This window comes from Salminus brasiliensis, chromosome 14, assembly GCF_030463535.1.
Source record: "Salminus brasiliensis chromosome 14, fSalBra1.hap2, whole genome shotgun sequence".
In the NCBI taxonomy this organism is placed as follows: Eukaryota; Metazoa; Chordata; class Actinopteri; order Characiformes; family Bryconidae; genus Salminus; species Salminus brasiliensis.
In genome coordinates this window covers 27,946,991-27,961,000 of record NC_132891.1, presented here as the reverse complement: position 1 = coordinate 27,961,000, position 14,010 = coordinate 27,946,991, and the positions used below count along the sequence as shown (strand labels likewise).

At 40.0% G+C, this 14,010-nt stretch overlaps 1 protein-coding gene and 1 long non-coding RNA gene across 5 annotated transcripts in view; one reads left to right on the top strand and one right to left on the bottom strand.

The window, feature by feature from the left end:
* The window catches only part of mical1 (microtubule associated monooxygenase, calponin and LIM domain containing 1), a 35,056-nt gene extending 21,857 nt beyond the window's left edge, over positions 1-13,199 (top strand). For 2 of the 4 annotated variants that reach the window (XM_072696163.1, XM_072696164.1), the window contains exons 14-26: positions 42-136; positions 495-560; positions 1,678-1,858; positions 3,146-3,267; positions 3,942-4,848; positions 5,787-5,908; positions 6,134-6,241; positions 6,548-6,641; positions 7,285-7,378; positions 7,887-7,960; positions 8,351-8,535; positions 11,506-11,608; positions 12,310-13,199. In XM_072696163.1, coding sequence (XP_072552264.1) covers positions 42-136; positions 495-560; positions 1,678-1,858; positions 3,146-3,267; positions 3,942-4,848; positions 5,787-5,908; positions 6,134-6,241; positions 6,548-6,641; positions 7,285-7,378; positions 7,887-7,960; positions 8,351-8,535; positions 11,506-11,608; positions 12,310-12,335 — 2,177 coding nt within the window. In that variant the 3' untranslated portion in view covers positions 12,336-13,199. Of the gene's footprint in view, positions 1-41; positions 137-494; positions 561-1,677; positions 1,859-3,145; positions 3,268-3,941; positions 4,849-5,786; positions 5,909-6,133; positions 6,242-6,547; positions 6,642-7,284; positions 7,379-7,886; positions 7,961-8,350; positions 9,659-11,505; positions 11,609-12,309 lie in introns of those variants that run through there. The other 2 variants (XM_072696165.1, XM_072696166.1) reach the window with 2 other exon arrangements.
* On the bottom strand, positions 3,603-8,191 carry LOC140576656 (uncharacterized). Its single transcript, XR_011981744.1, has 3 exons — positions 6,125-8,191; positions 5,509-5,916; positions 3,603-4,842 (listed from the first exon to the last, which is right to left on the bottom strand). It is a non-coding gene; the product is annotated as an uncharacterized lncRNA (long non-coding RNA).
* Positions 13,200-14,010: the final 811 nt, after the last annotated feature.

Genomic DNA, 14,010 nt, shown 5'->3' with positions numbered 1-14,010 from the left:
TTTAGGACCAATGCTGACTGTTGATGTCCTCTCCTCCACAGACCAGTCCAGCCTCAAGTCACTCTCCCTCTCCAGGACCCGCTCTGCTGTGTTCTTCCTGAACAAGCTCAAACACAACTCACTCCAGAGGCGCAAGGTGGGCCCCCGGCACACACAACCTCATGCCAGACGCAACCCTGTTCACACTGTAGACTGCAGTCTTTCAATAATGATGGCTGTGGCTTGTGTGAATTAAGTAGAGCATGAAGTTCCTACTCAGCCAGTGAACAACAGTATTAAAGCATGTGTACATGAGCATGAGTATGAGCTCGTAGTCACTGCTCAACAGTCTTATTAAACACATGAGTTTGGCCAATGCTAGTTACCTCACAGCCAGGCCGTGCAACCAGTTTCCCAACAATAACTGCAGATAATGATGAAATCATTGTTTATTTTTGGGGACGGAGTTACGTAACATGAGCCGTAAATGAGGTCATGTGACTTTTACCCCATAGGAGACTCTGACTGCCAAGCGAGAGGAAAGAGAACAAGATATGAGGGAGGAAGAGGAGAAGAAAGACGTGAGTATCGCAACCTCCCTTCTCTCTGAAATACAGAATGTGTGTGTGTGTGTGTTGTCAGACATTTGTTCCCCATCTGTGAGAAGATTCTTGCAGCCACAATCTGGCTGTGTAGCCACTTATGACACATTGTTTATTTGCCATTACTTGCTGAGCAGCATAGAGGAAAAATGACATATTGAAGGATTATGAATATGGATCATATGCTTGTATACTAATGACTTTGTAGGACCGGGTGGTACAATTTTCACATGGGTGTGGTTCACGTTACAAGAATACCATTGCTGACAAATCATTTATTTCCCCATTTTGAGAACAGCATATGCCCTTTACGTTACGTAACTAATTTTATTCCAAATGAACCAGGCAATCATGAACGAAAGTGAAAAGAGAGGGGGGAAAATTATGTATATTATTTATTTATGTATTTTCTCACTCATTCGTTACTCCCCCTAGCACTAGCAATTCTCCCGACACTAGGGGGGTAAGGACTTGACACTTGTCACCTCCAGTACATGCGGAGCCAACCACTGAACTGCCGCCAATGGCAGCCACCAGGCAGCCGACATGTTCGGAGGAAAGTGCCAGGTCCCCAGCTCTGCCACACAAGCTAATAAGGCACCTGTACGGCCAATAACGCTCAAGAATGGTGGCACATTAGACCGCTGAGCAACTCTGAGCCCCCCATTTGTGAATTCTGATTTTTATTCTTCTTTATTCTGTGGAATTCAGTATTTTGTCCTGTATTTCTCAAGATTCAACCTGAACTATAAACTGTAAGCATGTAAACAACCCAAAGTAAGAGTGATCAGGCTATAAGTACAGCCTCCACACTGTGAGGTTAGAGGGAGAATCAATGAAAGTCTGTATATAAATTTAGAAATTTGTTAATTGGACAAATGTTTAAAGCTGGTGCTGGAAATATATGTTATATTTTGTTTGTAGCATGGTGTGGAGGTTACTTGCATAAAAATCACATTCATCTTCATATTCAAAAAAAGCAAGTTACAATTTACCTCCAATAAAGTGACCATTTCATAGACATGAGGTTTTATTATGACAACCAGAACAAATGTTTGTATTCATTTTTGTTTTGTGTTTTTGTCTTGCCTTACAGCCTGTGTCTGAGGTGCCAGCCACAGATCCAGGCAGCAGTGAGTGTTACTTCTGCCACCAGCAGCTGTATCTGCTGGAGAGAGGCAGCGCTGAGGGCAAATTCTTCCACCGAAGCTGCTTCACATGCGAGCAGTGTGGTACCACCCTACGGCAGGGAGGATACACCTTCTATCCTGATACAGGTAGCCCTCCCACTTGGCTTTGCAGAGCTGTATTACGAAAATAATTTCAGCATTGTGGGACTGTAAGAATTGTTTATACAGTATACACAAATGCTCCGGGAATGTGGTTTATATTACTGGCCTTGAACCAAGCTTACATATTCTGTATGTGCTGTCTCTAGCATGGTGTTAAACCATACTGTGCTTGCAATACTTGAATGAATATAAGATCATGTAAAGTACTGACCTTAAACTCTTCTTTATTTTAAAGTCTTGTGGCATGTCTTGCAAGGACTTAGTCAAAAACTAGATACAAACTTGGATGGAGAAGAGCAATTTAGTGGTTCATTTAGTGTTGTGTGGGTAGTGAGTTTAGATCCCACTGTTCTGATTGCACAAAAAGTACCCTTGTGACCTATGTATTCTTGCCAATACATAGCATTTTAACTTTTAATTCATGCTGATGCAAAACAAATAAATCAACCCATTTTTCTTAGGCTGCTAGGCTGTTGTCAGTGTAGTTGTGTGTGTGTGTGTGTGTGTGTGTGTGTGTGTGTGTATATATATATATATATATATATATATATATATATATATATATATATATATATATATATATATATATATATATATGTATATATGTATGTTCTGCAATAGGATACATACTCTGACCTTGAAAACATACTTTTAGTGGATATTCTGGCTAGTACATACCAAGCACGCAACACTTCCCATAAATCAGCATTCTGCAAGAATTGGCATTTCCTGCTCCTGCGCTCCTCCTACAGTTAGGAAGAACCATCACTAAAGGACATACTTTTTACATGCATTTAACAAGCTGAGAGATACAGAACTGGCATCTGAAGTGAAAGAAGCACATGGACTGAGGTGGTGGAATAATATTACAGGATTTTCCTGTCCACTTCATCAAAGTTACATGGTGCAGTTTCTGGCGACAATGGCAGCGTTGTATTCCCTGCATTACATTCCCTACATTCCCTATTACAGGTCAGTGGCGCATCAACATGGTTTAAAGGCATTTTGAGGTAAAAATGCTACATAATGCTGTTTCAACTTTTATCTCTCCATTGTTCTATAACCATCGTTTTACCTGTAGGTTCTCCTTTCATCTCCTGGAATGAAACAGCACTGGCTAAATTATTCACTGTTACGATTAAAAATGCATGCATATTCTGCCCTAATGCTTGCCAGGACCTTGCTGTCCATGGTAGAGAAGCATGACTGCATGCCAGCATACCCCCTTCTGCTCTGCCAGCTTCAACTGTTTGCTGTCTGGTATGTTGACAGGGAAGTTCTACTGTGAGCAGCATTCAGAGACTGTAGCAGAGGAGGAGGAGGAGGAGGAGGAGGAGGAGGAGGAGGAGGAGGAGGGGGAGTTGAAGCAGGCAGATCTCTCCACAGGGGCACAGGTATGGACCATGTCAGAGCTAATTACACTGTGTATTAATGCACCCCTCTTTTTCAGACTGTTGCACTAATATCAGAGTGTTGTTTTTAGTAATAAGAATGTGTGTTCTGCATCCCTCTGGGAGAATTACTCTGCTGTAGCTGATCATGAAGGCATAGTTCCTAATACGTTTAAGAAATGCTATGATGTTGCACCATGGCTGTTACTGCAACAGTGGCGAAAATGTTGAGTTGAGCCATTTTAAATGTACCGTTGGGTTGTTCTTTGCTGATTACGATGTAATCCAACACCCACAGAGAGCACTTGAGTGAGAATAGTGTGTGTGTGTGTGTGTGTGTGTGTGTGTGTGTGTGTGTGTGTGTGTGTGTGTGTGTGTGTGTGTGTGTGTGTGTGTCTGTCTGTGTAGCTTGGCATAAAGCAGACCCACTGAATGTAGAACTGAATTTCCGCTATTTTATCACAAGACTCTTCACAACTGAGGCAGTATTGTGCTTGTGTGTGTGGGTATGTTTGTGTGTGTGCTTTTTTACAGCACAGGGTCACTGTTCAACAGATGAATCATGTAGTTGACCTCATAATTCCCACATTAGAAATTAGAAAGGATAGACCTGTTCAAAGTATATTATCATATTATGAAATACATTTTAGCATGTATTTTTTTCACCATTTATCCAGGATCATATCCAGGCCAATAAGAATGAACAGAGTGGGGAAGACAATGAAAACAATGGACAGAATAAAAAGGAGCACCATAAAGAGTCTCAGGCAAATGAGTCTCCTCAGTCAGTCCGCTCTGTGAGGAGAAAAAGCTCCTATAAGATCTCAATAGACCCTTACTGTGATGAATCCACAGAATCTAACATCTTTGAAAACCAGGAGGACCAACTGGCAACCAGAGCTGCCAAAGACAATGATACACCTGGCATACCTACAAACCTGATTTCTGAAAGCCAGCCACAAGCAAGGGACACTGATCCCCACCATAATGGGGCAGAGTCTTCCTCTCCTGTTGACGTTCCTGTGCCTGCTCCACGCAGCTCCCGAGCATCCAGTGTCCCATCTCCAGTCCCCAAGCCCCGTACAATCCATAATGTTGTACCCTCCCCCACACATAGTGACAAGAGACCAGACTTCACCTGCACAACATCAGTGCAAGAAAACATTGGTGCTGCTGATGAAGAAGAGCCTGAAGAGAAAGAGAACGACCATCCTCATGGCACACCGGACTCCAAACCCAAACAGTCCCTCAAAAAGCTGCAGCTGACAGATGAGGAGAAGACCCAGCTGGTAAATCTGAGCTTCAGCCAAGACTCTGATTCGGAGACACCAGCGTCCTCATCTGCCGCTTCTACTTCTTCATCCTCCAAGCCCAATGATGGAGGTGAAGAGGAGGGCTACTGGAGTGGGGGGGCGTCGTCACAGGGTCACATTCGAGAGAAGAAGAACCGACGGTGCTTCAGAAGGAAGGGAGAGCCCCAGAAACCTCTTCAGGTCCAGCAGGGCAGGCTCAGATCCAAATTTTCCCCCTGGAATCTGTCCTCGCCACGACTACGGCAGCGCTTCAGTGTGCTGCGGCCTGCGGGTAGGAACATTTTGCTTTTTTGCTCTATTGTTGTAGTGTTGTTTTTTTTTGTCTACTTGCACAAATAACTGTGTTGTAAGCTACTGGTGTCAATCTCAAGTCTTGGGTCATAGAATGGTGGCACTTTTAAAGCACTTCAAAGTTATTTGAAGTATTTGAACAGAAGTGCAGACAAAATGTAGGCTTCAAAATGACCACTGCTTTTGGCTGTGCCATGTAGTTTTGTCAGTTCTTACAGATAAAAGTGTTAAAGCAAAGGCAAACAATAATGCTAATTTATGCTAGCATCTCTATATGAGATTCTAGTAGTATGTTAGCTGCTAAGCTAACAGCAATACACATGCAGCCTTTTGAATCCTTGTAAGTATATAATTTACCTGCTATGTTGCAGTGTTACAGTGACTTATTCTATTTGAAAGAAGTTGCCCTTTCACATAGACACATTCTCACTACAAAATGGAGGTTTAGTTCAGCGACTAAACTGCATGGATTAGTGCAGCGCTGACTGCAGCAGTAAAACTTGCAGTGACGTTTGTTGGTATAGCAGTGCATCATCAATTCCTGTTAGTACGAAAGTGGTTAGTATGTTAATACCTTGCGGATTATCTTTTAGGATTAGTATATAGTCTATACCTTATAGTATTGGTGTGTAGTACTTACGTGGGACACAGCCTTCATTTCGTAGCCAACACTCATTTCTCAAAAAAAAAAAGATCTGTTCACACATTGGCTCACTCAGACATTACCTGAACTTTGCAATAGGGGGCTAGCTGTTTTAATGTTTACCATGCTCCAACACACACAGTACAGCTCATATAATTCCTGGAAAAAGGGGCTCATAACCTGAATGAGGGGTATTGTATCAAGAAAAATACTCAACTCTGCAGTGCTAGAACTCTTCTGTGTACTGATGTTTATGATCTGGATTTCATTGTCAGTGCAAGTTCAACCAGAGTCAGATGATGAGGTTGATGCTGATGGTGTTGATGATGAGGAGGAGGAGGACGATGAGGAGAACGAAGAGGCTCTTATGACAGCGGATCATTGTCTGGATGGCCAGGTTAGACTCTGAAACAAATGAATGTTCTACTAAGCAAGTGCTGGTGAGAAATATGCTGTCTTGCGCGTGTAGAAATGTCTCACAGTTACATATGTAAGCTTTTATTTTCCCTCAAGATTGAATGTTTTTTCTTTCCACTCAAGCTAAATATAAAAGAACAAAACATTTATATTTTATATGCTTATATTTGTGCCGTGTGATTCATGAAACTCTTACCTTATTCAGGCTGTATCAGTGAACCTGTCTGAGACAGAGAGGCAGGAGCTGATGAAATTGAGGACTCTGGAGCGAAGAGCCAAGATGAGTGAACTGCAGCGCTTCCACAAAGCTCAGGTTAGAAATAACCAACTCTGTATATCCTGAATATCCTTTCAGATAAATTTAGCTCCTGGCAAACTAATTTGTTCCCCCCGGTCCTTAATAGCTGTAGGAAATTCTGTAGGCAAGTAATAACACACTAAGATTAGATTTTCCTTGCAGCATTGCTTCATTTTCACCATTGTACAGATATGTGGCAAAGACACTAAATTTAAATGTAAGCGATTTTCACCTAATAACATTCGCTACATAACAAATGTATAAAACTACTCATGCCTCACTGATGGTGTTTTTGATGTGTGATGTGTCTGATGTGTACAGTCTATCCAGAGGAGACTGGAGGAGATCGAAGTGACATTTAAGGACCTGGAGGAGAAAGGCGTGGTGCTGGAGAGATCACTCAGAGGACAGCCTGGTATAGTACTTCATCTGCTATCACTGCTTTCACTACCTATATGGAATAGCAGTATTCTGAAGTACTAGTCTTCTATTAAATGGTTAATGGTTAATGTTTTAAAAATGTATAATTTTATAATTTAATATCCAATAATCCAATATTGCAATAATATAATATTGTAATCATATTTGTTCTGGTTTAAAATTGTGAAAAAATGTTACCATCTGCATCTTATTAATTTCACTGTATTTGTAACCCAATAGAAATACATATTATATTGTTATTTAATGCTTTCTCTAATGCTTTTTTTTGTTATGTTATGAAAAATATCCAATATTGGCATCCACCCACAATTCCCATATTGGTGCATTCCTATTTTTGGGTTATAGACAATGGCTTTTGTATACTAGACTACAGCATTATAACACATTTGGCGACTCATATCCTTATAATTTGTTTTAGGTTGCTACGTAGCTAGCAATATCAGTTCATTGAGAGGTGGTGAGGGCTCTAATTCTGGAAAGTATTGCATAATAAAAGCCTTCCAAAATATAGTTGTTTTTTTTTTAGAAAGATACTGAATGTAATGGCACAGGAGAAGAGAAAATAGCTTTGAGGATAACCTGCATATTTATACAGGTGGTATTTGTTTCTCCCTAAGGCTCTGATGGATCAACGACTATGATAGACGATTGGATTGAGCTGGTCCAAGAGAAAAATGCTCTGGTTTCAGAAGAGTCTGATCTCATGGTGGCGTAAGTGTCAAGTCTAATTATTTCTAAACCAAATCAGTAAATCCTTCAGGAGGCAGACCATCTGAACAGAATGTAATGGTTATTTACATTAGCATATTTACTCAGTCTTTACTTGGATGTCATTTAATTCAGAGCAGTTCTTTAGCCTAGAAAAGGTCCCTGTTCAAGATATTGGTTTTGCATGTGGAGGTGAAAAAGAGTCATTTCTGCATTAATGAAGGCCTTTCAAAAAAGCACTTCCCCTGTCTTGTTGCTCTGGCAACCTTTATTCTCACTGTCTCTGAATATATGTGCTAATGCTTATTAAGCTGAACATGATGGCTGGTAGGCTGTATTTAAACCCTCCTTAGCATGCAGAGTATTTAGCATATATTTACATTTCATAACACTCCCCTACTGCAGCCCACACTCTCAAAATCAACTATGCCAATTATCACAGTGATGTGACACCATATGTAGTGCTAGTGTAAAATCTGGTAAATTTTGCTGCTCGCGCTTAACCTCATAGATCCCGGCAGCTGGAACTAGAAGATAAGCAGAGCATGCTGGAGTTGGAGCTGCGGCGCTTTATGGAGATTGACGGTATTTACAAAACACTCTCAGTTTCACAGCTTCATTTCTTCTTTTAATTGGAATTTTACAGCTTCATGCATCTTATGTATGTGTTGTTCAACTGATTGCCAAACTGATTTTGGCATTCCATGTGTTGTATTTAAGTAGCATAGCATCTGCTTTTGTGCTAAGATACTGTTTACAGTTTAGTTTACAGTTTAGTAAACATGTAAACATGTTTTGTTGGTGAATTTTGTAATGAAATCATTTTAATATGTATCTATCTAATAATCGATAAAACAATTCTATTAATATTATATTACTATAGCAGTATTGTATAAGATTGTATAAGATAAACAGTATCATAAGATCATTCCCTGTTTGTAATATTTGTTGGGTGCATGTGTGTTTTGTGTGTAGACTCTGAAAAGACTGAAGAGCAGCAGAAAGAGGAGGAGCACATCTTACAGCAGATGCTGGAGGTGGTGGATATGCGGAATTCTCTTGTAGCCTTCCTAGAGGAAAAGAGACTTAAAGAGATCAATGAGGAACAGCTGGGCTCCTCACTGCTGGAGACCAAAAGACTCTCGACTGCATCATCCCAGGTACACTGGGCATGAGCGAGCACCAATGCGCCACGCACAAACCCGACTTCTACATGCCGCCTTCTGCCGTCGTGCTGAAATTTATTTCATTTCAAACCAAAGACTTAAGTAAAAGTCTGTGAGATGGGACTCTAACTGTGTGCACTTGGACACACTCAGGTTTCACCGTGTTGGCAGGATGTACGGGGCTTTAAACCATTCGAAACTGAGGCTACCTATGAAAGACACCTCATGTTGTTCTAGAGAAATCTGGAGCTTGTACTAACACCACCCCAGCCTTCACTGCCCTGTCACAGCCTAGGGAGAGATCAGTGGAGTCTCCCTGTTGTAGCTACACTCCCACGCACATAGTGTGTATGAGACACTGTATCGGAGAGCTGGACTCGGGACATTGCTAATGCTAACTCTCTTCAGCGTTATACTGTAAGTATGAAAAGGAGAGGGTTTGAATGTGTATTATTCTCTCATATCGCCGTAATATTTATTCAGGGTTGTCTGCCAAGCACATAGATATTCTGAAAGATAAATGTTCATAGCATCACTATAAAAAGTGTTATTTGTTAGAGAAGCTTTTTCAGTCCTTTTGCTGCTGCTTATTAATACAATGCCATAATCACATGTCAATGCCAACGCTTTTAAAAAAGCTCAAGTCGTTTCTTCTTTGCCACAGCAAAGCATTTTTAAAAATCACTTCAGACTCTTAATCTCTTGTTGTTGTTGTTGTTGTTGTTGTTGATATTATTGATATTATTATTATTATTATTATTATTTCTACAGATTTTCATAGAAAATTTATGTTATTAAATTAGATGGTCTTGAAACTCAGGGTTCAGTTAATATGGCCTGTACTGGTATGCCATATCCTGCATCAACAATATTTCTGAACGGGCAGTTTCGAAAGGGTTTGGATTTAAAGATGGAATTTGTGTTGCATTTGTACGTTTTAGGTAACGGAGCGCAACAGTGTTCAGACATGTCATGGAAAATTGTGAGAATATACGTTTATGGTTTTGTGTTTGGCCCACTGTGTTCCTTTTCTTTATTCATTTCTTTTCTTTCTGCTGTGACGGTGCACAGTTCTCATGATAATATTTTGATGCTCAAATAAATATATACTAAAAGAGACATTTGCTGGAATGGTGATTGATAATGTTGGTACTGTTGCTCGTTTTGTGCTGGTAGGACCTGAGCAGATATCAAGGTTTGTGCAGAATGCTGAGATGGACCGAGATCAAATCTCAAGGTTTCTCTCACTCCTAAATTGAAAAGCAGGACTAACAATAGAGCTGCAGGTTGGAAATGCAAGGCCACTGTAAAAGTTCTGGTTAGTGTTTTTTGCTTTACTAAATGAACTCCAAAGTCTGATATAAATTAGCTTACCATATTTAAAGCCAATTTTTCTCTGTGTTATGGTGATTGCTTGTAAAAGTTGTCTGCAAACTGTATCTGCATTATTGAGATAGACAGCTGTTGTCTGCAGAACTTAACAGTACTACCAGAGGGTGTGCCATGTCACTGTAGTGAGGGGTAAAGTAAGATGTGTAGGGGATTAAAGTTGAGCTTTAAGCACAGATGAGATGGTTAATCAGGACTACAACAACATCAGAGCATGTGTGTAAATTGTGTTTGTATTCATTCATAAATGTCTTGCTTATGGTATGCTGAAAGGGTCATGTTTACCTAGCACGACTTTACAAGTGGTTACGAATAAAACAGTTAAGGGTGTTTGTGTGCAGCTGTATCATAGCACCTCCTATTGGCTTAGGAACATTAAGCACTTATTATTGGTAGATTCTTTTTGCCAAGTTAAAAGTAAAAAAAAAAAAAAAAAAAACTGGTGAGGAATTTTGGCAGGTATGCTTGCTAAATCAGATCCTGGCCAAAATCAGCTCTCTCCACCAGTTAAAGCACAAGTGAACTCCAGTAAGCCGGACTGACTCATGCCATAGACTCTTTATAACGGATGTTGCGGGACTGACTCACCCAGATTAGAGCAGGCATCAGTTCTGTGAGCCTGGTGGTTTTAACAGAGGCCAATAGACAGTAGATGAACAACATAACAGCAGTGATTCACCATTTTAATATTCGGCAGAAGTGCATTACCTGTCCGCTCAAGCAAATGAGGTTATAAGCTTATTACGAATATATTCCCTGCTATGCTTTGCTAACCTATGCGGGATGCTTTAGGCGTTGTTGTTACTGATTTGATACTATTTGGATGTTATGGTAAAATAATAGCATACATTATTTAAAAAATTACAATGATTCAATTAGTATTTTAACCTACCAAAATCAGTTCAGTGTGAGTGCAGCACAATCTTCAGTCTGCGGTCTTCTTCTTCGCCACAGAATATTAAAACATACAGAAGCTGTGTGTCTGTGTGTCTGTGTGTCTGTGTGTCTGTGTCTGTGTCTGTGTCTGTGTCTGTGTGTGTGTGTGTGTGTGTGTGTGTGTGTGTGTGTGTGTGTGTGTGTGTGTGCAGTATCAGCAAACAATTAATCACATGCTGTAACACTGGCTGACCAAAACAAAGCAGCACCATCTGGGAACTCTGCAAATGCAAATGGCTGGAGAGTGCAATTGATGTTCAGGATTATTGGCCAATTTTATTTATTTATTCATTTATTTCTTTTACATTTTGGTTCCTAGTGCCTCTCTGGTTGAATATGTGACTTTCTGTCATCAAGTAAATATATTTCAGTTACTTCATGTCTTGCACAAAAGTGTGCACATGGCTTATCCTGATTGATCTGAGGGTTCTTGTCAAGCTAACTAATCCCCCGCCAAGGGTAATCACATTCGTACAGTATTAATATGATATGATATTGATGGACATTGGCTTTGGAGATTAGGTTGCGGGCATGTAGGGACATGGGGATTCCACAATTTCCATATGTCTCACAAATAAGGGTTTGCATCTGTTGAGTATAAAACAGTCTTTGCCATAATGATACTGTTCTTGCTTATAGACTAAACTCTGGCAGGCTAAGTTCTCCATGCTGAAAACATTTCCACCAAGCCATGCCACATTGCAAAGAGACCAGGTCGCTGGGATGCTGAATCTCCTGCAAGGTAAGCTAGTACTTTGTAATTAATCCAGCGTATATTCTCCATCAAGGACATTTTTTTCTTTCATGTGGGACTGACCTTCTCATCCATTAATATTGTCATAATGCACTTTTTTAAGATTTCCGTTGGTACATGAGATGCTTTTGCTTTTAAAACTGCCAAATAGCTAAAGATCTTACAGGAATACTTATTTTACGAGTTTTCCATGTGTGCATTGAGCAGTTCTTTAAAGTGCTCTGCTTGTCAGTAAGTTTCTGTCTTTAATTTTAAAGGTTTTAAACAGTCTATCCTGCTTTTGTTGGAGTAACTGCCTCTACTGTCCAGGGGAGGCTTTCTACTAGAATCTGAAGCATTGCTGTGAGGATTTGATAGCGTTTAGCAACAAGTGTTAGCAAGGTCAGGATGTTGGATTATTACCACCCCACCTCATCCCCAACTCCTGCTATTAGGCATGGTGCCAATATGTTCAAGTTTATTTGCGCTATAGGGTCTTATTCTGTTGGTAGTATTTCTCTACAGGGACTAGACGAGCTGTGTGTATGTGTGCGTTTGCACATCTGTGCCAGCACTGACTGCAATTTAAAGTAACTAAATTCATTTATTAGAAGGGGTGTCCACAAGCATTTGGCATATGTTTCTAATTCTTCTTTTGCTTCTTCTCTTACTAATCTGCATATTAAAAATATGCATCACCACCTGCTTAGTGCAGAACAACGACTCTGCTTCCTAAGATGATGGAAAAGGGCTGGCATTCACACACCTGTTCTCAACCTCTTTAACAGAAGCATCATAGAGAATATCCTGACATGCAGCAGCACTGCCTGGTTTGACAACTGCTCTGCCTCAGACCTACTAAAGACTACACAGCACACAGTTTTCCTGCCATCAAGGACAATTACACTGAACGGTGTATAATGAAAGCCTGCAGCATCCGGATGTGTCCCTCTGCCTCTCATTCATCACATGAGACTGTCACATAGGCTGTCCCATCTCAACATAGGCTATGAAACATCAGAAGCAAGTCCTTTCTTTACCCATCAAACCATGCTACCAACACTGAGAGGGTGAAGGCTAGCACATGCTCTGTCTGAGACGTGAAGTAAGCAGTTGATTTTGCATTTCACATTAAGAGAAATAGTCCCATACAAGCAAAATGTAATATAGAGCAAATATATAAAATTGTCATTATATATATATATATATCATATGTCATTGTCATGCAAAAAAACTTAATTTTATCTCCATTTTTGCAATTTCTTGACTTTTTGATAAAGTTTTAATAATCTTGAAAAGACTGATCCCATGTCATGAAAGAAAAGTAATAAAATGTTCACTTTTTAAATATGTATTTAAGGTGAATATTATGCTAGCTGTTGTATTAGGAGTGACCTAGGGTCCTTTTCCTGGAAAAAAGCTCATTGCAACACGTCATTAATGACACAAAACTGGTTAGAATGGCAGAGACCTACGATACGGATAGCAGGTTTTCAGTTTCAGCATCAGTATTTGTTAAGAAATTAAAGTTAAATAAACATCACACTGTAATGATACAATGCGATTCAAATGAAATGTATAAAATATTAACAAATTCAAATGATCTGCTTGTCATCTTTTTTCATTGTGACAAGACAAAAATGCTGTGCTAGTTGGCATAAAAAATATAAGAATAAATATCAAATATTTTAAAGCTATATCAGATTAATCTTGGCCATCATGAAGTATTTACTTTATTAAAGCAGTAACTCTGGTCCTGGAGGCACCATGCCCTGCGCGTCTTAGTGTTTTTCCTTCTCCTAACACACCTGATCCCACACATCAGCTGATTAAAGATTATTTAGTTATTAGGTGTGTTCAAGTGGTTAAAGCACTAAAATGTGCAGGGTAGTGGGTCTTGAGGTCCAGGGTTGATAAACACTGCTTTAAAGCATCTCTTAACATATTTCAAACTAAATGAATTTTTGTAAAAGTTAAGATGGCAAAAAGAGCCCACAGATAAAGAATCTCCCCCCTAGTACTAACACTATTTTCCGTGAGCTGTTCAATCGCACACACACACACAGCTTGTATGATCAGCACCTCCAATAGAAGAGACGCCCTCTGGCCTTGAGTATTGCTGTGTGTGCTGAGTATGCTTTTAAATGCTTGATGGTTATGTTGTTAATTGTATCACTGAAAGTAACTTATTAGCAGCAGTGTTCGGGTAAACTGTTGAGCTGTGGGTGGATTATAGTCATTTAGAGTTATTAGACTTGGCAGCGAGTAATCCACTGGCACAGAGGACATAACGGAGACGAGTGAAGTCCTGCCAAAGAGAGGCAGGGATTCAGCCAGCAAGATCGTTCTAGAGAGAAACAGAATTATCTCAACTGTAAAGAGCAGGGGATGGATTCAGTCAGTGGGTTATC